At 42.7% G+C, this 26,442-nt stretch overlaps 1 protein-coding gene and 1 pseudogene across 2 annotated transcripts in view; both read right to left on the bottom strand.

The window, feature by feature from the left end:
* LOC112446354 (claudin 12) lies at window positions 250–14,533 on the bottom strand (annotated as a pseudogene).
* Window positions 14,549–26,442, bottom strand: part of SUN3 (Sad1 and UNC84 domain containing 3) — a 64,083-nt gene continuing 52,189 nt past the window's right edge. The window contains exon 9 of one of the 2 annotated variants that reach the window (XM_059885672.1): window positions 14,549–14,649. In XM_059885672.1, the coding sequence (XP_059741655.1) occupies window positions 14,641–14,649 (9 nt within the window). In that variant the 3' untranslated portion in view covers window positions 14,549–14,640. The remainder of the gene's footprint in view (window positions 14,650–26,442) is intronic. The other variant, XM_059885670.1, reaches the window with a different exon arrangement.

Below are 26,442 nucleotides of genomic sequence, written 5' to 3'. Positions count from 1 at the left end.
GGCCCATTTGACTTTATTTGTTGTTTTTCTGTGGAATGTTGAAATAATCCAGTGAACTCCTAAGACCATTCTTAGAAATGAAGGGTCTTGATGCTTCTGAAACAATAATGCCAAGTTTTCTGATTCCAACTGCTATTCTACAGGGGTTTAAAAGGGGTTGTGTCTTTTACAATTTGCACATATTTGATAAACATTTCTCAAAATATTTCGCCTTAAAGCACTGATGAAAATGAGGACAGAAACGGAAACTTGTAAAAATACATCTTTTAATAAACATCAAGAAGTACAGTGCAGTTTTATCGAAGTTTTACACTGCAGTTTACAGCAAACATATTATCTATTATAGTGTATACTTATTTACAAGTAAACTCAGGCGTTTTTTCCTCCCGTGGTTGGATAAACCAAAGCCGGTCCATTAGACTACATTTAAGGTCTTCCAAACTGTTTCCCAAGCTTCTGTAAAAGGCCTTTAACATGAAGAGACTTGCAACAACAAAAGAAAGATATCACCCATCACAATGATAGCCTGATGAATGCTCAAAAGTTATTTAAAAAATTATAAATATATGGATTCCTTTGATGGCTTTGAAGAATAAGAATAGTTTCTGACAGCAAATCTGAAATATTAATGACAATAAGGGAAACACCTGTTTCTATTGCCATGTGAATCCATAATAAACACTAATTTGAGGCTATAGTTTATGAAAAGAATCCAAAAAATGCTTGTAGTAAAAGTTCAACATTTTATATGTATTTATATATATTGGTCCCATGGACTAAAAACTGTCTAGAATATTAATGGCTTGGTCTGCTTTTAACATTACTTATACAAAGAATGGTGGAATTCTTGACACTTCTGGACAAAGTGAGTGAAAATGGGAACAGAAATTAATTAGTAAAAGGAAAATTAATATTAATCTTAAAATTTTACCTGCTGTTGTCTTGGAGTGATCAAAACTCAGCTACATCCAAGAAGAGTAAAAAAACTGAAGGAAATCAGAAGCTATTGCTTAAAAACCAGAGTTTTGCATGCTTTCAACTGAAGGCATTTAAAAATTATACAACTGGATGTACTTGCTATTTACATAAACCAGTGTTTGGAATTAGAAACGAAAGTACTGCTTATGCACAGAAGTTCCAGAAGCATACTCAGATTTGCAAAAGAGGCACAATAACGTGTCAATCATGCAACTAGTTGTACGTGAGATTTGTAACGGGTAATAGAACAAATTCCGCATGAACACAGCACTGATGTGGAGCAAATGACATCAAATAAGTACGCAGCTCAAATTCCGAAGGGTAAAGACCCAATATCCCTGAATCTGTAAGCATTCATCTCGGTGTTAACATGGTTTCCTCTAAGCATTATCTCATTAGAAGAGAGATTTAAATACTTCTCCCTCTTTGATATGCCATCATATTTTTAGAGGTGAAAAGGGAACAATTGGTGGGTTTTGTTTTGTTTGTTTTTTACCACTGTGGCCCATCCAGTTCTCAATGAATCTGATACCCTGTTATCACAGCATCAAGACTAAGGTAGGTGCTCTACAGGATCCAACAAACTGAGTTTCTGGATCCAAATATTGCTGGTATTTACAATAAGCCTGGCTGCCAGAAAGCCATGCTTTGGGTGAAATGTACTCCAGGCACAATGACTGAGTGAAGATCAGCTGCCACTGAGGTCATTAACTGTATGATCTTCTATCTTGAAGTAAAATTTCTTAGTAGATGGGACGAGATCTCATACTTTCCATGTATTCTCAACTGCACCTAGTAACGTGCTGGGCAAAGATATACACTCACAGAAATAGTCGGTGATGGGGCGGGAACTGAATCAAGAGGGAACCTGGTCATGGGGAGGCCATGCCTCACTCCACCCATCACCCAAAAGGCAGTCACCCCGATGATCCTCTGCAGCTGTCACCGAAGAGCAGATGCTTGTCCCCTGCACTATTTGAAGAACTAACCACTCGGGCCTCTTTCTTTCTCTTGTCATAAGAGATTACATGTGGGCCTGAGTGCACTGGTTGATGATATCTGGAAAAAAATAGGTGTTTTTTTTTTGCCTCAAAGGAAGCACCAACCCATCACATGGCACAGTTTAACCTCTTAATAATACAACTTATAGAACCATTAACTTTTATAATTAGGTTAAACGTTATCCATACTAATAGATATTTTAAACGTTAGGCTTATTCTGACATCACTTAAGATACATTTTATTTTTAAACATAGGCATGAGGTAGAAGATAAGAACTCACAAAAGAAAGTCATCTTCAAAATACCAAACTCTATTCAATACAACTAGCCCCGAGAAAGAAGTAAGAAAAGTTACAGCCTAAGCTGGTAGACTGGCTACTGATAAACTATTACCCTTACCTGAAAAAAAAAAAATCTTAATTTGGAAATTGTCCATTTTTCCACCAATTTAAGGTATTATAGAAAAAGGGCGATACACATTCTGACATTCTGAAATATTTCTAAGGATCGCATATAACAGCTCCTCTTAATAACCATTTTTTACCATGTGGCTCTAAATCACCTCAATTGAGACACAGGTCCTTTCTACCTAAATAACTGATCAGATATCAATATGGAGGTTAAAAATGCTTTGAGCACAAGAAGCAAGATAAAAGGAATGATTCACATTTAAAATATTGTACTTTTCATAAAAACTAGCAGCACTTCATCCTACCAAGACATACAGATTTGGCTTCACTGACTGATCAGGAACCGAGGAAAATGGATATAGGTCCAAAACGGCTTCTTCACGAGGGAAATGTGAGGCTAGAAGGTTTCTTGAACAACGACTTCCCCATTAGTGGTGTGGGAAACTACTGGAATGTCGATTTCAATGGCAGAGAGGCGGGAACGGGCTGAATAGGGGCTGTGAGTACGTGTGCATACCGGGAGGGTGGGAGTACAGCGGCTGCCAGAAAGGAGAGGGCAAGGACTTGCATGCACAGTACCAAATAAATAGTAGCAGGGCCGTCATAAACAAGCCCCCAGCACTAGCCACAGTGACGTACACAGCATAGTCAAACGCAAAGACTGGCTCGAACTTCTGTTCAGGTGGATGTTGTAAAAGATGACCCAGATGGACGGGGGAGAGGCTCACAGTACCCGCCAGGAAAAACAGCAGCCCGGCCACCAGATGGCAGCCCGCACTATTGACCAGGCACTTAGCCAGCTTGATGTTGGGCACGGAGGACCTGAAGGCCGTGTTACACATTCCGATCAGGCAGAGCAGCAGGGCGCCATCGCGATCAGGATGCTGAGTGGCAGGGCAAACTGGAGGACCCGCAGGTCCAGCTGGTCCACAGAGGAGTACCAGGCAGCGTCGTACATCAGGCAGTCATTGCCCCCGTCATAGCGGGCGCACTTCACCCACAGGCCTGTGTAGACGGTCAGGTTCTTCTCGTTTCTGTTGAACGTGATCAGTCGTAACTTCCTCCAGTTGGGAAGCAGTGTGCCTGCAAAGAGGCCCGCTACGGAGGCGATTCCACACAGGAAGGACAGCACGGTGGCCGCGTGGACATCCCGACAGCCCATGGCAGGCAGGCAGGTGTGTGCAGTACTGCCAGTCAGACTGGGGGACACAGAAGAGAAGAGATCATGAGGGGACCCCGGGAGAGCAGAGCAGGAAGGGTGGGGCTGTCTGGAAACACACCAGGGACATGGAATCAGACAGAATTCTGTCCCTTGTCTCCATATGCAGTAGGAACGGGTATGAGCACACGTGCCATGACCGCAGAGCACAGGCGTACATGCACACCCCTGCTCATCAATGACTGCTCACACAGCAACCAGAGTCTTCACACATGAGCATTTTTCTATCCGGTGAATCAGACGAACAACCAACATAATTCCAAATTCACTTAACATCACATCTGAAATTCTCTCAGTTTTCAAAAAATCACTCATTCGACACCCACGTTATCAAGCACTTAGGTGTGTCAGATACTCAAATATGCAGGGTCACAGCACCATCCACAAACACACCACCCATCAACTCCAAACACAAATTCGGCCTCCGATGCTCACGCAGATGTAAAAGGAGACTAGCAAAAAGGCAAAGGTGTGAGGAGACAGGGCAGCGGAGTAGCTGAAGGCAGACGCTGAGCTAGACGGCTCGAATTCGAATCCCTGCTTCCTCAGTTACTAGCCAAGTGACCCAAGTGCCTTTTGATCAGCAACACTACTTCTGTGCGCCTCACTTTCCTCATCTGCAAGATGGGGAAAGTAACAGTGCTAACTCACAGCTTTTCTAGGTATTCAATGAATTAATATGACATCAAGTGCTTAAATTATACCTGGTGCCTTGGAAGTGCGATCTGAGTGTCAACTATTCTAAGCACTCAGTGATCAGCTCAGTGCTTGGCATCATGGAGCAGTTCAAAGAACATTTGTGGAGTAACGTTAAATAAGAAAAAGCAGACGGCTCATTCCTATGTACTAGGCATACCAGAAAAACACAAAATGTAAATAGACTCCTCTCCAATGAGTTAGTCAAGCAAAAAGACAGAAAAAAGGTCCCTGACATTATTCTGCGTCATCACTTCCTCACTGATTCACTATGGCTGGCATGCTTTCAGATTAAACTATTGGTTATTGGTATAATACTGACATACTACTATTGGTTAGTCTACTATGACTGCTCATATAAGATGAATGTAAAGATTTCTGAAATGACAACCTATCTGCATTAATGCTAGCAAGACCCTTCATCTCAAATTAAAAGGCTGGACTCTTATCTGTATATGACATATTATAAAAAAAAAAAAAACCCCAGCTTATTATTCAGCTTTATTTCTTCAGGAGTTTGAAACTCACTCTCCAAACACCACTCAAATGTTATTTTTTCTACTTTCTATCATGTCTCCTGCAAGGCAACAGAACAGACTGCTTTAATTTACTATATATTTAGTCCCAATCACAAAAAACTGGAATAATTTTTAGTCAGGCTGTGGTTTTTCCAGTAGTCATGTATGGATGTTGAAGTGGACTGTGAAGAAGCTGAGTGCTGAAGAATTGAAGCTTTTGAATTGTGGTATTGGAGAAGACTCTTGAGAGTCCCTTGGACTGCAAGGAGATCCAACCAGTCCATCCTAAAGGAGATCGGTCCTGGGTGTTCCATGGAAGGACTATGCTGAGCTGAAACTCCAATACTTTGACCACCTCATGTGAAGAGTTGACTTATTGGAAAAGACCCTGATGCTGGAGGGATTGGGGGCAGGAGGGAAGGGACGACAGAGGATGAGATGGCTGGATGGCATCACTGATCGATGGACGTGAGTCTGAGTGAATTCCAGGAGTTGGTGATGGACAGGGAGGCCTGGCGTGCTGTGATTCATGGGGTCGCAAAGAGTCGGACACGACTGAGCGACTGAACTGAACTGAACATACTTATACACACACACATACGTAGTGTACAAAATAAAAAATCAGTTTAAGTGATTTTTATATTGTAAATCATAAAGTGACCATTTTTTAAAATCCTCAAGAATAACTAGTTGTAAGTTTTTCTGTTCTTAGTTTACTATTTGTTTATCATGTTGTCTTCTGTCACATATAACTAAAAGTAGTAATTGTTTTAAAAAAAAATGTTATGGATGAAAATACTTGGAAGGAATTATGTTCATAATTTATTTTTTTTTCCTGCAAATTTTAAATGCCTGATTTTAGCACCAACCAACCACCTGAGTCCCCTAACGATGGAAACTTGGGTGGCAGGTTTGAGGAATGTTTACACTGGAAAACGCCACTAGTTTTGTCAGGCTCCAGAACCCCAGCTTCTGTTGGTTTCTGCTCATGTATTTCTCCCCAGTATACTGACAGCAACTTGCACACAAGTCATTTTAGGAATATTTGAATAAATAAATACTAGGCTCTGACCCAAGACCACAGGAGCTTAAAAAGGTAGGCCTCTTAATGATATAGAACTGGACAAGGAAGTAGCCATTACTAAGCAATCATTCATTCAGCAGGGATTTACTATTCAGCACACGCAGAACACTCTGTTTAGGTCCTTGAGGCCATGAAGATCTGGACTTTGCCCCCAATATGTTAACCATCAGACTGAGGGAAAGAATATGCTGTTTTATCAAAACTCAAAGTGCTGATAATGAAAAAGGCATCTGATTACTACATATTAAGTGATCATTGTTAGGTATCAACCAAATAAGATATGCTATGCTATGCTATGCTAAGTCGCTTCAGTCATGTCCGACTCTGTGTGACCCATAGACGGCAGCCCACCAGGCTCCCCCGTCCCTGGGATTCTCCAGGAAAGAACACTGGAGTGGGCTGCATTTCCTTCTCCAATGCATGAAAGTGAAAGAGAAAATAAAGTCGCTCAGTCGTGTCCGACTCTTAGCGACCCCCATGGACTGCAGCCCCACCAGGCTCCTCCGTCCATGGGATTTTCCCATACAAGTTCATAAAAATGAATAATTCAGGCTTAGACGAAAAACTGGGCAATGAAAAGAAAGAAGACTTAATCAACATTGTGAAGATGTAAAAAAAAGTTTCCCTCAATTCCTTTCAAAAGCTTCAGAAAGCCTTCATATCACCAACTGCTAATCCTAACCCAATCACAATTCCTTCCTGTTTTCAGAGGCAGGGGACAAATACTTGGAGTATTCAGTATAAATTGAGTTTTTTTCATTCAAGCTCCCTGTACCCCTGATTCTACAAACGAAATGAGAAATAAGATCAGAATGAATTTTATTACTAATAAATTTCTGTAGTTTCTTAGCCTATAGATTATCAAATGACACTAATAAACAGAGCCAGATCAAATACTTAACATCTATTTCAGTTTTAAGTGTGTTCAAATTTATCAAACATCATATCAATCCAGATGTTGGATCAGTCCCCCTGAATTGGCTTCTGCTCAATTATACTTGGCTCAGATCAAGAAACTGACTAAGTCATATTTTTAGAGAGCCAACAAGTATACCTGGAGCAAAGTGGCTGCACGGCAAGCAGCGGAGAGGACCTACCCCACATCCAAGGTCAGGAGTGGCGGCTGCATTTTGCTGGCGTAGCCGTGAAGACATACCCCATGTCCAAAGTAAGAGAAAGCCCAGTAAGACGGTAGCGCTGAGAGAGGGCATCAGAGGGCAGACAGACTGAAACCACAATCAGAGAAAACTAACCAACCTGATCACATGGACCACATCATCGGATCAACGCCTGGTCTAACTCAATGAAACTAAGCCATGCGTGTAGGGCCACCCAAGACAGAGAGGTCATGGTGGAGAGGTCTGACAAAATGTGGTCCACTGGAGGGAATGGCAAACTACTTTAGTACTCTTGCCTTGAGAACCCCCATGAACAGTAATGAAAAGGCAGAAACGATAGGACACTGAAAGATGAATTCCCCCCAGGTCGGTAGGTGCCCAATATGCTACTGGAGATCAAGTGGAGAAATAACTCCAGAAAGAAGGAAGAGATGGAGCCAAGGCAAAAACAACATCCAGTTGTGAATGGGACTGGTGATGGAAGCAAGGTCTGATGCTGTAAAGAGTACTATTGCATAGGAAACCTGGAATGTTACGGTCCAATTGCATAGGAACCTGGAATGTTACGGTCCATGATCAGGCAAATTGGAAGTGGTCAAACAGGAGATGGCAAGAGTGAAGATCAACAATTTTAGGAATCAGTGAACTAAATGGACTGGAAATAGGTGAATTTAACTCAGATGACCATTATATCTTACTACTTGTGGCAAGAATGCCTTAGAAGAAATGGAGTAGCCATCATAGTCAACAAAAGAGTCCAAATGCAGTATTTGGATGCAATCTCAAAAACACAGAATGATCTCTGTTCTTCGTTCCAAGGGCAAACCATTCAATATCATGGTAATCCAAGCCTATGCCGCCTACCAGTAATCGTGAAGAAGCTGAAGTGAAATGCTTCTATTGAAGACCTACACAGACCTTTTAGAACACTAACACCCAAAAAAGATGTCCTTTCATTATGGGGGGACTGGGAATACAAAAGTAGGGAGTCAGAACACCTGGAGAAACACGCAAATTTGGCCTTGGAATACGGAAGAAGCAGGGCAAAAGGCTAATAGAGTTTTCCCAAGAGAATGCACTGGTCATAGCAAAACACCCTCTTCCAACAACACAAGAGCAAGACTCTACACATGGACATCACAGATGGCAACACCGAAATCAGATTGATTATTTTCTTGCAGCCAAAGATGGAGAAGCTCTATACAGTCCAGCAAACAAGACCAGGCGAGCTGACTGTGGCTCAGATCATGAACTCTTATTGCCAAATTCAGACTTAAATTGAAGAAAGTAGGGAAAACCACTGGATCATTCAGAGGTATGACCTAAAATCAAATCCTTTACGATTATAGAGTGGAAGTGAGAAATAGATTTAAGGGACTAATCTGCCTGATGAACTATGGGACAGAGGTTCAAGATATTGTACAGGAGACAGGGATCAAGACCATCCCAAGAAAAGAATGTAAAAATAGCAAAATGGTTTTCTGAGGAGGCTTACAAATAGCTGTGAAAAGATAATCGAAAAAGCAAAGGAGAAAAGGAAAGAATACCCATTAGAATGCAGAGTTCCCAAAGAATAGCAAGGACAGATAAGAAAGCCTTCTTCAGGGATCAATGCAAGAAATAGAGAAAACAATGGAATGGGAAGACCAGCGATTTCTTCGAGAAGATTAGAGATATCAAGGGAATATTTCATGCAAAGATGGGCTCACTGAAGGACAGAAATGGTATGGACCTAACAGAAGCAGAAGATATTAAGAAGAGGTGGCAAGAATACCACAGAAGAACTGTACAAAAAAAGATCTTCACTGACTCAGATAATTACAATGGTGTGATCACTCACCTAGAACCAGACATCCCTGGAATGTGAAGTCAAGTGGGCCTTAGAAAGCATCACTACGAACAAAAGCTAGTGGAGGTGATGGAATTCCAGTTGAGCTATTCCAATTCTAAAGATGATGCTGTGAAAGTGCTGCACTCAATACCGCCAACAAATTTGGACAACTCAGCAAGTGGCCACAGACTGGAAAAGGTGTTTCATTTCCAATCCAAAGAAAGGCAATGCCAAAGAATGTTCAAACTACCACACAATTGCACTCATCTCACAGGCTAAGGCAAAGTAATTCTCAAAATTCTCCAAGCCAGGCTTCTGTGAACTCCAGATTTCAAGTTGGTTTTAGAAAAGGCAGAGGAACCAGAGATCAAAATTGCCAACATCCGCTGGATCACCAAAAAAGCAAGAGAGTTCCAGAAAAACATCTATTTCTGCTTTATTGACTATGCCAGAGCCTTTGACTGTGTGGATCACAATAAACTGTGGAAAATTTCTGAAAGAGATGGGAATACCAGACCACCTGACCTGCCTCTTGAGAAATCTGTATGCAAGTCAAGAAGCAACAGTTAGAACTGGACATGGAACAACAGACTGGTTCCAATAGGAAAGGAGTATGTCAAGGCTGTATATTGTCACCCTGCTTATTTAAGTTACATGCAGAGTACATCATGAGAAACACTGGGCTGTAGGAAGCACAAGCTGGAATCAAGATTGCCAGGAGAAATACCAATAACCTCAGATACGTAGATGATATCACTCTATGGCAGAAAGTGAAGAAGAACTAATGAGCCTCTTGATGAAAGTGAAAGGGGAAAGTGAAAAAGTTGGCTTAAACTCAACATTCAGAAAACTATGATCATGGCATCCCGGTCCCATCACTTCATGAGAAATAGATGGGAAACAGTGGAAACAGTGGCTGACTTACATTGGGGCTCCAAAATCATTGCAGATGGTGACTGCAGCTGTGAAATTAAAAAGACATTTACTCCTTGGAAGGAAAGTTATGATCAACCTAGACAACACATTAAAAGCAGAGATATTTTCTTTGCAACAAAGGTCCATCTAGTCAAGGCTATGGGTTTTCCAGTGGTCATGTATAGATAGTGAGAGTTGGACTATAAAGAAAACTGAGCACCAAAGAATTGATGCTTTTGAACTGTTGGTGCTGGAAGAAGACTCTTGAGAGTCCCTTGGACTGCAAGGACATCCAACCAGTCCATCCTAAAGGAATTCAGTACTGAATGTTCATTGGAAGGACTGATGTTGAAGTGAAACTCCAATACTTGGCCACTGATGCGAAGATCTGACTCATTTTAAAACCCCTGATGCTGGGAAAGATTGAATGCAGGAGGAGAAGGGGACGACAAGAGGAAGAGATTGGTTGGATGGCATCACTGACTCAATGGACCATGAGATTGGGTAAACTAGGGAGTTGATGATGGATAGGAGGCTGGCATGGTGCAGTCCATGGGGTCGCAAAGAGTCAGACACGACTGAGCAACTGAACTGAACTGAACAAGTATATGGCATTTTCAGATGGGAAATATTATGAACCTTAATTTAACTGAATTTCAATCTCGTGCTGGAATTAATGTCCTCACTGTTTGTAAACTTCTTGGCTGCTTTACATTTTATACCCTGCTCATGACTCTACATGTGTATGATTTGATACAAAGCATAGAGTCAGACGCGACTGAAGTGACTTAGCAGCAGCAACAGCACCAGTATATCCCATAGAGGGATAAAGTAACATCTTATAGGGACAGTGAGAGAAGGAATATGTTCATGATTTAAAAACTGAAAGATACGCTGAGTCTTGGAGTTCTACCAATTAATTTGAAACCACGCATTATTTTTTCAATTGCAAATCTGATCATTTCACTACATTTAACCATTCAATAGCTTTCTATTGGGAGAAGGCAGTGGCACCCCACTCCAGTACTCTTGCCTAGAAAATCCCATGGACGGAGGAGCCTGGTGGGCTGCAGTCCATGGGGTCGCGAAGAGTCAGACACAAGTGAGCGACTTCATTTTCACTTTTCACTTTCCAACTGCATTGGGAGAAGGAAATGGCAGGCCCACTCCAGTGTTCTTGCCCTGGAGAATCCCAGGGTCGGGGAGCCTGGTGGGCTGCCATCTATGAGGTAGGCACAAGAGTCGGAACACGAACTGAAGCGACTTATTCAAGGCAGTAGCAGCTTCCTCTAGCTGAATAGTTATCCTCAAGGAATAAAAGTATTCACAAAGTTTCATAATCTTTCACTAATTTCGCAAAGTTTTCCTTCCCACCAATCCTGGTTCCTGCCAGATTCTTAGTCTACCTTAACTGAGGTCAGTTCTACTTACATCATTAGTACCTATTATAGACATAATGCCTTTCTTTTAACGTTTTCAAATGATGTTTTTCATGTGGCTTTTTCTCATGCTGTTGTTTCCTCCTAGAACTTTCTTAATCCCATCCCTATTCTTTGCTTAGCTGACAGGTACTTACCTTTCTAGTTTCCAGGGAGGCTGACCCTAACCATCCCTCTTCTCTCCAACCCTTCCCCTTCCCTTCCCTAGTTACACGCCCTGGTTGCACCTTTGTAATTTTTCTTTGATAGCAGTGAATTTGCTTATATTCTCTGTTCAGTGTTTATCACGTCTTACCAGACTGTAAATTCCAGGAGGACAAAGAGCCTTCTGTTTTATTCACTGTGTCCAACACTGACAACAGAAGGCACTCAATTATTGTTTAATGAATGAACAAAAAAACAAATGGAAGGTTCATATGAGTATGGTGAGGACACAGAGAGTTATCAATTTGCTCCAGGATCAGTTCCACTCATTACATTCTTTCATACTCTGTGTTCTGAAGCCTCCAAACTGCTTCTAGAATGTGCCCCTGCTTTCCACTGTTTACTGGCCAAAGTCTCTCTCATTTTAAAAATGAAGTTCATTTTCTTCCCCCAGAAATTTCCTAAGAAAGATGAAGCCATTCCCAGGTTATTTATATGCAGCCTCTGCTTCTAGAAACACGTATCTAAGTTTAGCAACACTGGTTAATTCCCACCGTGGTTAGATAATATATGACAGTTGATTCTCGTGTTTTCAACTTAATAGGTATGTTACATACAGGATGTGCCTTTAAGAATACTGGTTCATATATTGAATTAATGTTTGCTTATCAAAGTTAGCAATTATTTTATACTTGTATTTCTATTTCCTTTTTAAAATATTTTTCCCAACTGAGGAAAAGAAATAAAATCTTTTGCCATATGAAAGCCTCTTATTAGCGACTGCAGCAGATGTGCAAGGCTAAGAATACACTTTAACAATTGAGGAGCACCCACGAACACTAGCTGGGTGACAGTCTTGAGCTGAGTTGTATATACAGATGTGTGGTTTGCTGTTTCCATCTGGGAGGCAGCATGGGTATTGTAGCCCAGGCGACCCAAGACTCAACGCCAGTCACAAACCACCATTTGCAAACCGGGCCAAGTCCTATGCCCCTCCCTGCATTCAAATTTCTCAAATGTCCCCCAAAGATAGTTGTGAGATCATAAATAGTAAAACCCTTCGTAAAACAGAATAGGGTGGGAAATTTAAGTCTGTGACCATTACTGGTAGGTTTATTGGAGAGCATTCTCTTTGAGAATAGCTACTGACCAAATCAGATAAGGCCTCTGTTCGAAACACCCACTTCACATCTGACTGTTCCACAATGACGTGCAGAGGAGATGGTACACAATTAAAGGTTATCAAAGATATTTCAAATAAAAATATTTTTCAAAAGAATATCTTTCCTGTAGGTCTGAATGAGTTCAAAGAAGTTTGAAGCAGGAATAATGTCGAAAAGCTTTAAGAATTCTCAGATCCATTACTGTATTTTTTTCAGAGACAATTCTAAGGAATAGCTACATGAGAACACATCTGTAATAGCAGCTACATTAATCCTCGGTAGTAACACTAGCAGTCCCTTCTACCTTAGAAGGTACTGTCTCCCTCAGAAGGGTTTTCTTAGAAGATATAGATCATCAACATAGCACTTGGAATGGAGATCTATCCTGTAACTTTATTTTTGTTAAGAGAAAAAGTGTCATATATATGGAAGTAAAAGGAAGAAATAAAATCAGGGCATGTACTTACTCTTTGAGGTACTTGATAGTTCCAAAACAACTTTAATCAACTTAGAAGAAATGTATGCACATCTGAACACAGTCAAGATGCCTGGACCTAAAGAACAGGAAAAGCACTCCAAATTAATATAGTACTTCTTCAAAACTCAATTTGAATTCATATGGAGCTAGGAAAAATAATTACCAATCATCTAAAACCAAAGAAATCTTAAGCAAAAAAAGGTGGGCAGTAAGTTAAAAAAAAAAAAAAAAAGGTAGTTTATTCTTAAATTCACACAATATCTATTTGTGGCTACAGAAGAAAAATTAACTCTCATTTTGTACTTAAGAAGATAGAAAAACAAGGATGAAAATCACTTCACTGTTTTGGAAATCTTTTCATAACTACAGTGAAAGAATAAGGAGGGCTGATGAAGCACTATGTAATTAGTTGTCTTGGCATAAACACATTCCTGAGGTTTCTTTTATTCCTTTTAAAAGGATACTGACAACAAAACTAGTCAAAGTTGCTTGGTTTACCATGCCCCCTAAAACTTGCAACTAGAATTTCTCTTCAGTTTATAGTTCCACCAACAGCTCAACCCACCATTCAAATGTTTTTCATATGTCTTTCTTAAGCATCAACAACTTCCTCTTCAAACACTAATTACCTCAAGTAGAAGGATGAGAAGGAAAACTTGTAACGCCTAAGAACTTCCTGGTTCAAGGTGTGTCTATATACATATATACTGCTAGCCCTACAATGATCATAAGTAGAATGATGTTCCCAACAGTCTGCAAGAAAGGGATTTCAGCCAGATTTTTTTTTTTTTTTTTTCTTTTCTAAATGTATGTCTGTTGGTTTTCAATCACAGTTGCTTACTTACTTACTGATAAGTGTCACAATATAAACACACAATAGGATCTCTGAGCAATCCTTTTAAAGTCAGGTCACCAAGTCTGGCCTTCTAACGTCACGACTGGCCCCTTGCAAAGCCTGTAACACAGAACTTGGGCTTCAGAGAAAAGCAAAGTGGGCTTCCAGAGAAGCCCGCCTCCCCACTACCCTCTCTGCACTCCCTTTGAGCTGTGTCCTCAGGAGCATCAGAGTTGGTAGAAAGACAGAGGAGGTTGAAAAAAGAGACAGAGAGAGAGAGAGAGAGCTTTCCTGGTTAGAGCCAGTGGAAAGAGACCGCAGCAGTGACTGTACGCTCTCAGAACAAGCTTATCCCTGCACCAACTAGGTGGGTTTGAATAGAGAGCAGGTCATCATTACACAACCAGCATGAGCCAGTGATTCAAAAATAGCAACCTGCACCTCCACAGCACACACCTGGCCAGCCAGGCCCTAGCCCTGGCCAGACACGTCGACATTTTCATACTTCTGGGTCCAAAGTAATTTTGAGAGCTTCATCAAACACCTCCTCATTCAGCATTCACGTCCCAAAGGTGGTCAGCACGTTCCAATGCTGAGTGACTCTCCTCGTTTAAGCAATCTTACAAAAATCCTCAACTACTTATGCAAAAGACCCAGAAACCAGAACATTCTTGCCCACACCTACCTGTTTCTCACATCCAGGGCATTTTCCACTCGCCCACACTGAGGAGCCTCTCGGAGCGTCTTCCTCTCGGCGTCCCAGGAAGTGCGTTCCCAGAGAGCCGCTCCAAAGGCTTCTGGGACTCGTAGTCAGGTTCCCTAAACAGGAATGCCCTGGATGACTGGCAGACTACAATTCCCAAATCCACTGAGCTGGCAGTCCCAGGCAATATCCTGCGACCACCTCCCGCCTTCTGCTCTGTTTCCCACCTCCCCCATTCTTTTAACACCTTAACTTACGTTTAGATTTGGTTATAGGTCTACAAAACAGTTAGAGGAAACAGAGCCAAAAATAATTTTGAGTTGGGGTACCCAAATAAATATTTCCCACTAAGTAATTTATTTAACCAACTTTTTATTTACCCCCGCCCCACTGGGGGGCTGGGGGTAGTCAGAGTGTTATTTGCTTTTAAACTTTTTATTTTGGCAATATGTGAACGTGAACTTCCTGATGTTCAAGCTGGTTTTAGAAAAGGCAGAGGAACCAGAGATCAAATTGCCAACATCCGCTGGATCGTGGAAAAAGCAAGAGAGTTCCAGAAAAACATCTATTTCTGCTGTATTGACTATGCCAAAGCCTTTGACTGTGTGGATCACAATAAACTGTGGGAAATTCTGAAAGAGATGGGAATACCAGACCACCCTGATCTGCCTCTTGAGAAATTTGTATGCAGGTCACCGAAAGCCAACCAGGGTATAGTATACTGGACAAATTGGGAACAAGCAGTACTGGTTCCACAATAGGAAAAGGAGTTCGCTCAAGCTCGCGTGTATCTTTGTTACCTTCCTGTTTACTTTAACTTATATGGTCAGAGCACAGTCACATTGAGAAATGCTGGACTGGAAAAGAAACACAAACTGGAATCAAGATTGCCAGGGAAAAATATCTAATACCTCGAGATATGCAGATGACACCACCCTTATGGCAGAAAGTGAAGAGGAGCTGAAAAGCCTCTTGATGAAAGTGAAAGAGGAGACTGAAAAAGTTGGCTTAAAGCTCAACATTCAGAAAACAAAGATCATGGCATCCGGTCCCACCACTTCATGGGAAATAGGTGGGGAAACAGTGGAAACAGTGTCAGACTTTATTTTTCTGGGTTCCCAAAATCACTGCAGATGGTGACTGCAGCCATGAAATTAAAAGACGCTTACTCCTTGGAAGGAAAGTTATGACCAACCTAGATAGCATATCAAAAGCAGAGACATACTTTGCCAACAAAGGTTCGTCTAGTCAAGGCTATGGTTTTTCCTGTGGTCATGGTATGGATGTGAGAGTGGACTGTGAAGAAGGCTGAGCAGCCTGAAGAATTGATGCTTTTGAACTGTGGTGTTGGAGAAGACTCTTGAGAGTCCCTTGGACTGCAAGGAGATCCAACCAGTCCATTCTGAAGGAGATCAGCCCTGGGATTTCTTTGGAAGGAATGATGCTAAAGCTGAAACTCCAGTACTTTGGGCCACCTCATGCGAAGAGTTGACTCATTGGAAAAAGACTCTGATGCTGGGAGGGATTGGGGGCAGGAGGAGAAGGGACGACAGAGGATGAGATGGCTGGATGGCATCATTGACTCGATGGACGTGAGTCTGAGTGAACTCCGGGAGTTGGTGATGGACAGGGAGGCCTGGCGTGCTGCGATTCATGGGGTCGCAAAGAGTCGGACACGACTGACCGAGTGATCTGATCTGATCTGATAGCCCATTATTGGGGCTTCCCTGGTAGCTGAGATGGTAAAGAATCCACCTGTAACGCAGGAGTCTTGGGTGCAATCCCTGGGCTGGAAGATCCCCTGGAGAAGAGAATGGCAACCCACTCCAGTATTCTTGCATGGGAAATCCCATGGACAGAGGATCCTGGCAGGTGGGCCAGGAGTCTACGGGGTCACTGAGAGTCCCACTGGACTGAGCACTAACACTTTCACGTTCATGGCCCATTAACAATGCTGTGATAGTTTCAGGTGAACAGCAAGGGACTCAGCCACACATATATGCCGATCCATTCACCCCAAACTCCCCTCCCATCCAGGCTGCCACATAACATTGAGCAGAGTTCCATGTATTGTAGAGTAGGTTCTTGTTGATTATTCATTTTCATTATAGCAGGGTGTACATGTCCATCCCAAGTATATTATTTTTTCCCCACCTGCTGTTTCTGAAGTAAATTTACTTCAAAACAATGGGTATGCATTGAGCATATTTGGGGGTGACCTGCCCAGGACAGATGTTGAAGTGTCATGATCACACACATAAATGCAGATAGAGTAAGTGTGGCAAATGTTGGTAACTGTTAAATCTAGAGAGAGTTATGTATGCGGGTGTTCATTATACTATTAAAATTCTCTGTACTTTTTGAAATTTTTCAAAATAAAAAGTTTGAGAAAAAGCATCGTAGTTGTAAATAAAAGTAAAGGATGGCATCCATTCCTATCCCACTTTGCCGCTGTATGACCTTGGGCAAAGTAAGGAACCTGTTTGTACCTCAGAATCTCATCTGTAATAAATTATTTATATAAAAAACTGCAGTGAGGATTAAATGAGTTGCTATAACACAGAAAAGTTTGCAATAGTGTCTAACACACAATAAGGACTGGTACGTGTTTGCAATTACCGTTTTTTCTGTTGCTTTAGTAACAACGGGACTATTTACTAGTTATGGAAAAAGCCACTATCTGTGCATCGCTACCACTTTCTCATCTGCCACACTGCTTCAGAGAATGCAAGATAATTAAAAACCAGAAGCGATCTGACCCCAAAGCCAGGCCAAGAGATGTGGCAGTGAGAAAGAGGGCAGCATTAGATAGTAAAGAAACTCTGGGAACAGAAAGTGTCTGGGCTGCAGGCCAGCTCTGGTAATAGCAGACAGGCAAGAACAATACGACACCAGGATTCTTTGCTCTGAACTTCAGTTCTCTAATGTAGAAAATGGAAACTGAATCAGATAACTGTGTACAAAAATCATTATATATATATTTTTTTCCCAATCATTGATGATTAGTTAAATCTGGTTAGCAGACTTTCAGAGAAGGCAATGGCAACCCACTCCAGTACTCTTGCCTGGAAAATCCCATGGACGGAGGAGCCTGGTAGGCTGCAGTCTATGGGGTCTCTAAGAGTCCGACACGACTGAGCGACTTCACTTTCACTTTTCACTTTCATGCATTGGAGAAGGAAATGGCAACCCACTCCAGTGTTCTTGCCTGGAGAATCCCAGGGACGGGGGAGCCTGGTGGGCTGCCATCTATGGGGTCGCACATAGTCGGACACGACTGAAGTGACTTAGCAGCAGCAGCAGCAGACTTTAGCTGGGATGTATATGTAGCTGATAACAGTTTTTTTTAAAGCTACAAACAGAAGGGGAGACAACTCTGTTTCTAGACTTCTTAATCAAGTGCTGGTCTATGGTTAGCTTGCCTTCGGTACAGAAAAGATGAAATACTTACATGCCCGAGTGTTACGGGAACCACACTGACTAGGCTCTGTAGTGAATGTTTGCAAAAGTTATTTACGACAGGAGGTCCTGGTAAGGAATACAGAACCAATAAGCCACCACCAACCAGAAGAATTAGGGAAAGAATGAAAGGAGATGCCACATGTCCTACCACCTCCAGAACCCTCCTTGCTGAAATCCTTGGCTGAGCAATGCATGTAGCACAGGAAGGACCCTGAGTCAGAATCAGTGGGCAGAGACAGCCCAGAAACTCGTCCCCATCACCCACTGTAAAACCCAAGACTGGGAGCCATGTGGCAGAGCAGTTCCTCTGGGTTCCCTTGCCCTGCCACTCTCCGCCCCAGCACCCCTTTCCAATAAAGTCTCTTGCTTTGTCAGCACATGTGCCTCCTCAGACAATTCATTTCCGAGTGTTAGACAAGAACCCACTCTCAGGCCCTGGAAGGGGCCCCCCTTCCTACAACATATTCACATTGTTGCTGGTCTATCTAATACATAGTTTTCTAGTGGAGATGATTAAAGGAGCTGGGGAGCAGTGTGGACGCTACTCATTATGTTTGTTTATTGTACAAGGAAATACCTCATCGGAAATGCAATTAGAGTGAAGCATACAAACATCAGTTTGGGTGTGGAGTTGGAAGTAAGGAACTAACCTTTTCATAATTGCAGAGATGGTAAACTCTACCTGGATAACTATTTATTATGTGCGTGTTTTGCGACTCTTTGCGACCCCCGGACTGTAGCTCACCAGGCTCCTCTGTCCATGGAATTCTCCAGGAAAGAATACTGGAGTGGGTTGTCATCCCCTTCTGCAAGGGATCTTCCCTACTCAGGGATCAAACCTGGGTCTCCTGCATTGAAGGTGGAGTGTTACCATCTGAGCCACCAGGGAAGCCCATGTATTTATTAGCTCTTACCCAAAGCTGTGTCTACCAGTGTCTGTCAGGCGCCTACTTCCTCACTTCAGTCCCCAGTCCCCTGAGGAAGGTCTTTTGCAGACCTGTAGTTACCAGTTAATGTCAGAAAAATTACCCAAGGGGAAAGACTGACATAGGCTAAGAGGTACTGTGGCAATCCTGATGGGCAGCATTTGTCTTTATTTTTCCTATTACATGAGAAAAACTGTAAAATGAGGAAAAGTGTACTGCAGAGGTGGCATGAGTGAACGTCTTTTGAGAATACTACTACTTTCAGTTCAGTTCAGTTGTGTCTGACTCTTTACGACCCCATGGACTGCAGCACGCCAGGCTTCCCTGTCCATCACCAACTCCCAGAGCTCGCTCAAGCTCAAGTCCACCGAGTCGGTGATGCCATGCAAAACAACTCATCCTCTGTCGTCCCCTTTTCCTCCCGCTTTCAATCTTTCCCAGCATCAGGGTCTTTTCCAATGAGTCAGTCGCATCAGGTAGTCAAGTATTGGAGTTTCAGCTTCAACATCAGTCCTTCCAATGAATATTCAGGACTGATTTCCTTAGGATTGACTGGTTTGATCTTGCAGTCCAAGGACTCTCAAGAGTCTTCTCCAACACCACAGTTCAAAAGCATCAATTCTTTGCCACTCAGGTTTCTTTTATGGTCCAACTCTCACATCCATACATGACTACTGGAAAAACAATAGCTTTGGCTAGATGGACCTTTGTTGGCAAGGTAATGTCTCTGCTTTTCAATATGCTGTCTAGGTTGATCATAGCTTTTCTTCCAAGGAGCGAGCATCTTTTAATTCATGGCTTCAGTCACCATCTGCAGTGATTTTGGAGCCCCCAAAATTAAAGTCTGACACTGTTCCACTGCTTCCCCATCTATTTGCCACGAAGTGGTGGGACCGGATGCTATGATCTTCATTTTCTGAATGTTGAGTTTTAAGCCAACTTTTTCACTCTCCTCTTTCACTTTCATCAAGAGGCTCTTTAGTTCTTCGCTTTCTGCCATAAGGGTGGTGTCATCAGTGTATCTGAGGTTATTGATATTTCTCCCGGCAATCTTGATTCCGGCTTGTGCTTCTTCCAGCCCAGCGTTCCTCGTGATGTACTCTGCATATAAGTTAAACAAGCAGGTGTGACAATAGCCTTGACAGACTCCTTTCCCAATTTGGAGCCATCTGTTGTTCCATGTCCAGTTCTAACTGTTGCTTCTTGACCTGCATACAGATTTCCCAGAAGGCAGATAAGGTGGTCTGGTATTCCCATCTCTTGAAGAATTTTCCACAGTCTGTTGTGATTCACACAGTCAAATGCTTTGGCATAGTCAATAAAGCAGAAATAGATGTTTTTCTGGAACTCTCTTGCTTTTTCGATGATCCAGTGGATGTTGGAAATTTGATCTCTGGTTCCTCTGCCTTTTCTAAATCCAGCTTGAACATCTGGAAGTTCATGGTTCATGTACTGTTGAAGCCTGGCTTGGAGAATTTTGAGCATTACTTTGCTAGTGTGTGAGATGAGGGCAATTGTGCAGTAAGTTGAACATTCTTTGGCATTGCCTTTCTTTGGGATTAGAATGAAAACGGACCTTTTCCAGTCCTGTGACCACTGCTGAGTTTCCAAGTTTGCTGGCATATTGTTTACAGCACTTTCACAGCATCATCTTTTAGGATTTGAAAGAGCTCAACTAGAATTCCATCACCTCCACTAGCTTTGTTGTAATGATGCTTCCTAAGCCCACTTGACTTCTCATTCCAGGATGTCTGGCTCTAGGTGAATGATTAAACCATCATGGTTATCTGGGACATGAAGATCCTTTTCTGTATAGTTCTCCTGTGTATTCTTGCCACCTCTTCTTAATATCTTCTGCCTCTTTACTCCTTTACTACTTTAATGATAGGTTTTGCTTAAACAACTCTTCAGAAATTCTTCTTCATCTTTTAGATGTTAAAGGAAATATACATCAATACATTTCATAATTTTTAGAACATTACCATATGTGGGGCCCATTAGAAGTGTTAGGTACAGTGCTGGGGGCTGGGGCTCTGAGGAAGGAGCCCCTCCACCCAGGGAGAACTGATGTCCAGTGTTCGTTGGGTGCCTGTTGCTGTTTTGGTTGGTAAGTTGTGTCTGATTCTTTGCACCCCATGAACTGTAGCCCACCAGGCTCTTCTGTTCATGGGAGTGCCCAGGCAAGAATACTAGAGTGGGTTGACATATCCTTCTCCAGGGGATCTTCCCAATCCAAGGGATCAACCCCCCATCTCCTGTCTTGGGCAGGCAGATTCTCTACCACTAAGTCACCAGGGAAGCCTTGTTGGGTGCCTGCTATGTTTCATTTGATGTATTAGAACTTTTTCCCCCTTTTGTGACTTCTGAAGTCTGAGTCATAGTTACAAAGATCTTCCTCTATCCAATGTCATACAAGAGTTCTTCCAAGTTTTCCTGTTATAATTTTATAGTATGTTTTGATTCTGTTGCACCTGTAAATTTTTTTTACCATATTAGGAATTCAACATGTTACAATGGCTCAGACAGTAAAGACTCTGCCTGCAATTTGGGAGAACTGAGTTCAATCCCTGGATCCGGAAGATCCCCTGGAGAGGAAATGGCAACCCACTCCAGTATTCTTGCCTGGAAAATCCGTGGACAGAGAAGCATGGAGGGCTACAGTCCACAGGATCGAGAAGAGTCAGACATGACTGAGCGACTCCACTTTCATTTTCTTTCTTTTCTTTCACCAACTGAGAAGTATGAATGGAATGCTCTTTTCTTAATGGCAAGGTAATTGTTCCAAGCCATTTGTTTTCCCTATCCTTTTAAAAATGCCACGTTTATCATGTAAGTATTACACTTTGGTGTAGATATCAATCTATTTCTAAATATCAGAAATATAATTTTTTGTTTGTTCCATTGATTTGCCAGCGTTCCAGTGCCACACAACTTAAATTATTTATATCTATGTCACTAATAATTCTGGGAAACCAGTCCAATGTGTGGGGTTTTTTTCCTCCACCAGAAGAAATGCTCCAACACCAGCCGGGTGTCCTATGAATCAAGTCTGACACACCCCACAGGCCCCACAAGACTGCCCCCTCATTCAGCTCCCCGTCACAGTCTATCCTTCTGATCAACGGGCTGTAAACTGGGGTACCCACGACCCCCTCTTTGTATTTGAATATTTTGCCAGAGCCGCTCACAGAACTCAAGAGAAGACATTTTACTTACTTCTTACAAAAGGAAGTAACTCAGAAACAGCCAAATGTAAGAGATGAATAAAGTGAGGTGTGATGAAGGGGCTCACTGCTTCCATTATCCCTCAGAAACTGGCCAGCGTTCCCTAACCTCCAAAGGTTCACCAGTGTGGAAGCTGTCCAAACCTCAACCTTTCGAATGTTTATGAAGGTGCCTTTACATAAGTGTGATTGGTTTGATTTAATCACTGGCATTCCATTCAGCCTCCATCTCCTCTCCAGTCCCCAGACATTGGGGGCTGAGATTGAAGGTCCCAATCTAATCAGTGGTCGCTTCTCCTGGCAACCATCCCCCATCCTTTCCAAAGTTACCTCATTGACACAATAAAAGACACCTTGCTCACTCTTATGGCTTTGGAAATTCCAAGGATTTTCGGAGCTCTGTACCATAGTGAAGTGAAGTCGCTCAGTCATGTCTGACTCTTTGCAACCCGATGGACTGTACAGTCCATGGAATTCTCTAGGCCAGAATACTGGAATGGTGAGCCTTTCCCTTCTTCCAGAGGATCTTCCCAACCCAGGAATTGAACCCAAGTCTCCTGCATTGCAGGTGGATTCTTTACCAACTGAGCCAAAAGAGAAGCCCATAAACTGGGAAGAAAACCAAATGTATATTTCTTACTGTAAATCATAGTATAATAGTCATACAGCTGTTTCCCTTTGTTGTCATTTTTTTCAAGGTTTATTTTTGTTGTTGTTCAGTCATTAAGTCTGCCCAACCGTTCGTGACTCCATGGACTGCAGCATGCCAGGCTCCTCTGTCCTCCACTGTCTCCTAGAGTTTGCTCAAATTCATGTCCATTGAGTCAGTGATGCTACTGATATCTAACGGTTTCATTCTCTGGTGACACCTTCTCCAGCTTCCCACTGAGCTTATATTTCCACTGAAAAGTTTAGAGTCAATTTGGTTGAAAACACATCCCTTTGGTTTTCTATGTATATGTGTTTTAATCTTTTAAAAACTTGCTAAAATGGAAAATGTTAAACATATATAAATGTAGACAGAATAGTATTAACTGAAACCTTGTGAACCAGTACCTAAATTCAGTGATCATTTAATGGCCAATCCTTTTTATTGATCCTCCTGTTACATAGAAGACCCGATTCCATGTTGGATCTGCTTGGTGCTATCAAACATAAAAATAGTAAATACTCCATCTGTCCTGAAGGAGAGCCTTTTGTGGTGTATATCAGATAAATGGGCCAGACAGATCCATGAGCCTATGACTAAGAAAGACAGGATATACTATTATAATGGAATTTGTACACTATGTGTATGAGGATCAGAAGAGGTGATGGCCCCTGATCGGCTCTTTCAGTTATTTTACAATCTCAACAGTTGGAAGTGTTTTGCAAAAGAGCAGGGAAAAGAGATAAGATTTTCGTATGCAGAAGCATTTATGCACTTACATCAGGAGGAAGAGGAATCAGAGGACTGCCACCCTGTGGTACAAACCGCTGAAAGGAAACCAGGGGAAACCACAACCCTGCCTGCCAAGAGGACCCACTCCGTACCACTGAACTCTTCACACTCCGTATTGGCCAGCCACCGACCCACTTGAGAATACCAGACCACCTGACCTGCCTCTTGAGAAATCTGTATGCAGATCAGGAAGCAACGGTTAGAACTGGACATGGAACAAGAGACTGGCTCCAAATAGGGAAAGGAGTACGTCAAGGCTGTATATTGTCACCCTGATTGTTTAACGTATATGCAGAGTACATCATGAGAAACGCTGGGCTAGAGGAAGCACAACTGGAAATCAAGGTTGCTGGGAGAAATATCAATAACCTCAGAATATGCAGATGACACCACCCTTATGGCAGAAAGTGAAGAGGAACTAAAGAGCCTCTTGAAGAAGTGAAAGAGGAGAGTGAAAAAGTTTGGCTTAAAGCTCAACATTCAGAAAACTAAGATCATGGCACTGGGTCCCCACCACTTCATGGCAAATAGATGGGGAAACAGTGGAAATAGTGGCTGACTTTATTTTAGGGGGCTCCAAATTCACTGCAGATGTGACTGCAGTCACGAAATTAAAAGACGCTTACTCCTTGGAAGGAAAAATTATGACCAACCTAGACAGCACATTAAAAAGCAGAGACATTACTTTGCCAACAAAGGTTCGTCTAGTCAAGGCTATGGTTTTCCAGTGGGTCATGTATGGATGTGAGAGTTGGACTGTGAAGAAAGCTGAGCGCTGAAGAATTGATGCTTTTGAACTGTGGTGTTGGAGAAGACTCTTGGAGAGCCCCTTGGACTGCAAGGAGATCCAACCAGTCCATCCTAAAGGAAATCAGTCCTGAATATTCATTGGAAGGACTGATGTTGAAGCTGAAACTCCAATCCTTTGGCCACCTGATGTGAAGAACTGACTCATTTGAAAAGACCCTGATGCTGGGAAAGATGGAAGGCAGGAGGAGATGGGGAGAACAGAAGATGGGACGGTTGGATGGCATCACCGACTCCATGGGCATGAGTTTGAGTAAACTCCGGGAGTTGGTGATGGACAGGGAGGCCTGGGCGAGCTGCAGTCCATGGGGTCTCGAAGAGGTGGACACGACTGAGCGACTGAACTGAACTGACTCCACTTGGGCAGACACTGACCCTTTTAATAAATATAATGCTTACTAGGGATGAAAGGCGGAGAAGGCAATGGCACCCCACTCCAGTACTCTTAACTGAAAAATCCCATGGGCGGGGAGAAGCCTGGTGGGCTTCAGTCCATGGGGTCGCTAAGAGTCGGAAATGACTGAGCCACTTCACTTTCACTTTTAACTTTCATGCATTGGAGAATGCATGAAATGGCATTGGAGAAGGAAATGGCAACCCACTCCAGTGTTCTTGCCTGGAGAATCCCAGGGACGGGGGAGCCTGGTGAGCTGCCGTCTATGGGGTCGCACAGAGTCGGACACGACTGAAGCGACATAGCAGCAGCAGCAGCAGCAGCAGCAGCAGCAGCAGCAGGGATGAAAGGACTATGGTCACTAACAAGGTTGGAGAGAAAGTGCACCAGCACCATCTAGCGGATCCAAATGGAACTCCAGAAGGAAAATCTTGCAGTCCCTATTGTGGAGCCTTGCTGCTACTGCTGCTAAGTCGCTTCAGTCGTGTCCGACTCTGTGCGACCCCAAAGATGGCAAGCCCACCAGGCTCCCCCGTCCCTGGGATTCTCCAGGCAAGAACACTGGAGTGGGTTGCCATTTTCCTTCTTCAATGATGTAAAGTGAAAAGTGAAAGTGAAGTCGCCCAGTCGTTGTCCGACTCTTAGCGCCCCCATGGACTGCAGCCTACCAGCCCTCCTCCACCCACGGATTTTCCAGGCAAGAGGACTGGAGTGGGGTGCCATTGCCTTCTCCGATTGTGGAGCCTTTAATGGGATCCTAATAACGGAGGCATGCCACTTTTTAGAACACTGCAGGAGATTGTATCTTAACGGGTCCTTCAAAAGGGGATGCCAAAATCTCAAAAATGACAGATGATCTCTGTTCGTTTCCAAAGGCAAACCATTCAGTATCACAGTAATCCAGTCTATGCCCCAACCAGTAACACTGAAAAAGCTTGAAGTTGAACTGTTCCTAAGAAAACCTACAAGATCTTTTAGAACTAACACCCAAAAAAGATGTCCCTTTTCATTATAGGGGATTGGAATGCAAAAGTAGGAAGTCAAGAAACACCTGGAGTAACAGGCAAATTTGGCCCTTGGAATACGGAAGGAAGCAGGGCAAAGACTAATAGAGTTTTGCCAAGAAAATGCACTGGTCATAACAAACAGCCCTCTTCCGACAACACAAGAGAAGACTCTATACATGGACATCACCAGATGGTCAACAGCCGAAATCAGATTGATTATATTCTTTGCAGCCAAAGATGGAGAAGCTCTATAGAGTCAGCAAAAACAAGGACCAGGAGCTGACTGTGGCTCAGACCAATGAACTCCTTATTGCCAAATTCAGACTTAAATTGAAGAAAAGTAGGGAAAACCACTAGGACCATTCAGGTATGACCTAAATCAAATCCCTTATACAGTGCAAGTGGAGAAATAGATTTAAGGGCCTAGATCTGATAGATAGAGTGCCTGATGAACTATGGAATGAGGTTCATGACATTGTACAGGAGACAGGGAATCAAGACCATTCCCATAGAAAAGAAATGCAAAAAAAGCAAAATGGCTGTCTGGGGAGGCCTTAACAATAGCTGGGAAAAGAAGAGAAGTGAAAAGCAGAGGAGAAAAGGAAAGATATAAGCATCTGAATGCAGAGTTCCAAAGAATAGGCAAAG

This window comes from Bos taurus, chromosome 4, assembly GCF_002263795.3.
Source record: "Bos taurus isolate L1 Dominette 01449 registration number 42190680 breed Hereford chromosome 4, ARS-UCD2.0, whole genome shotgun sequence".
Classification (NCBI taxonomy): Eukaryota; Metazoa; Chordata; class Mammalia; order Artiodactyla; family Bovidae; genus Bos; species Bos taurus.
Note: the sequence above shows the minus strand (reverse complement) of the source record. Positions and strands in the feature narration are given on the sequence as shown.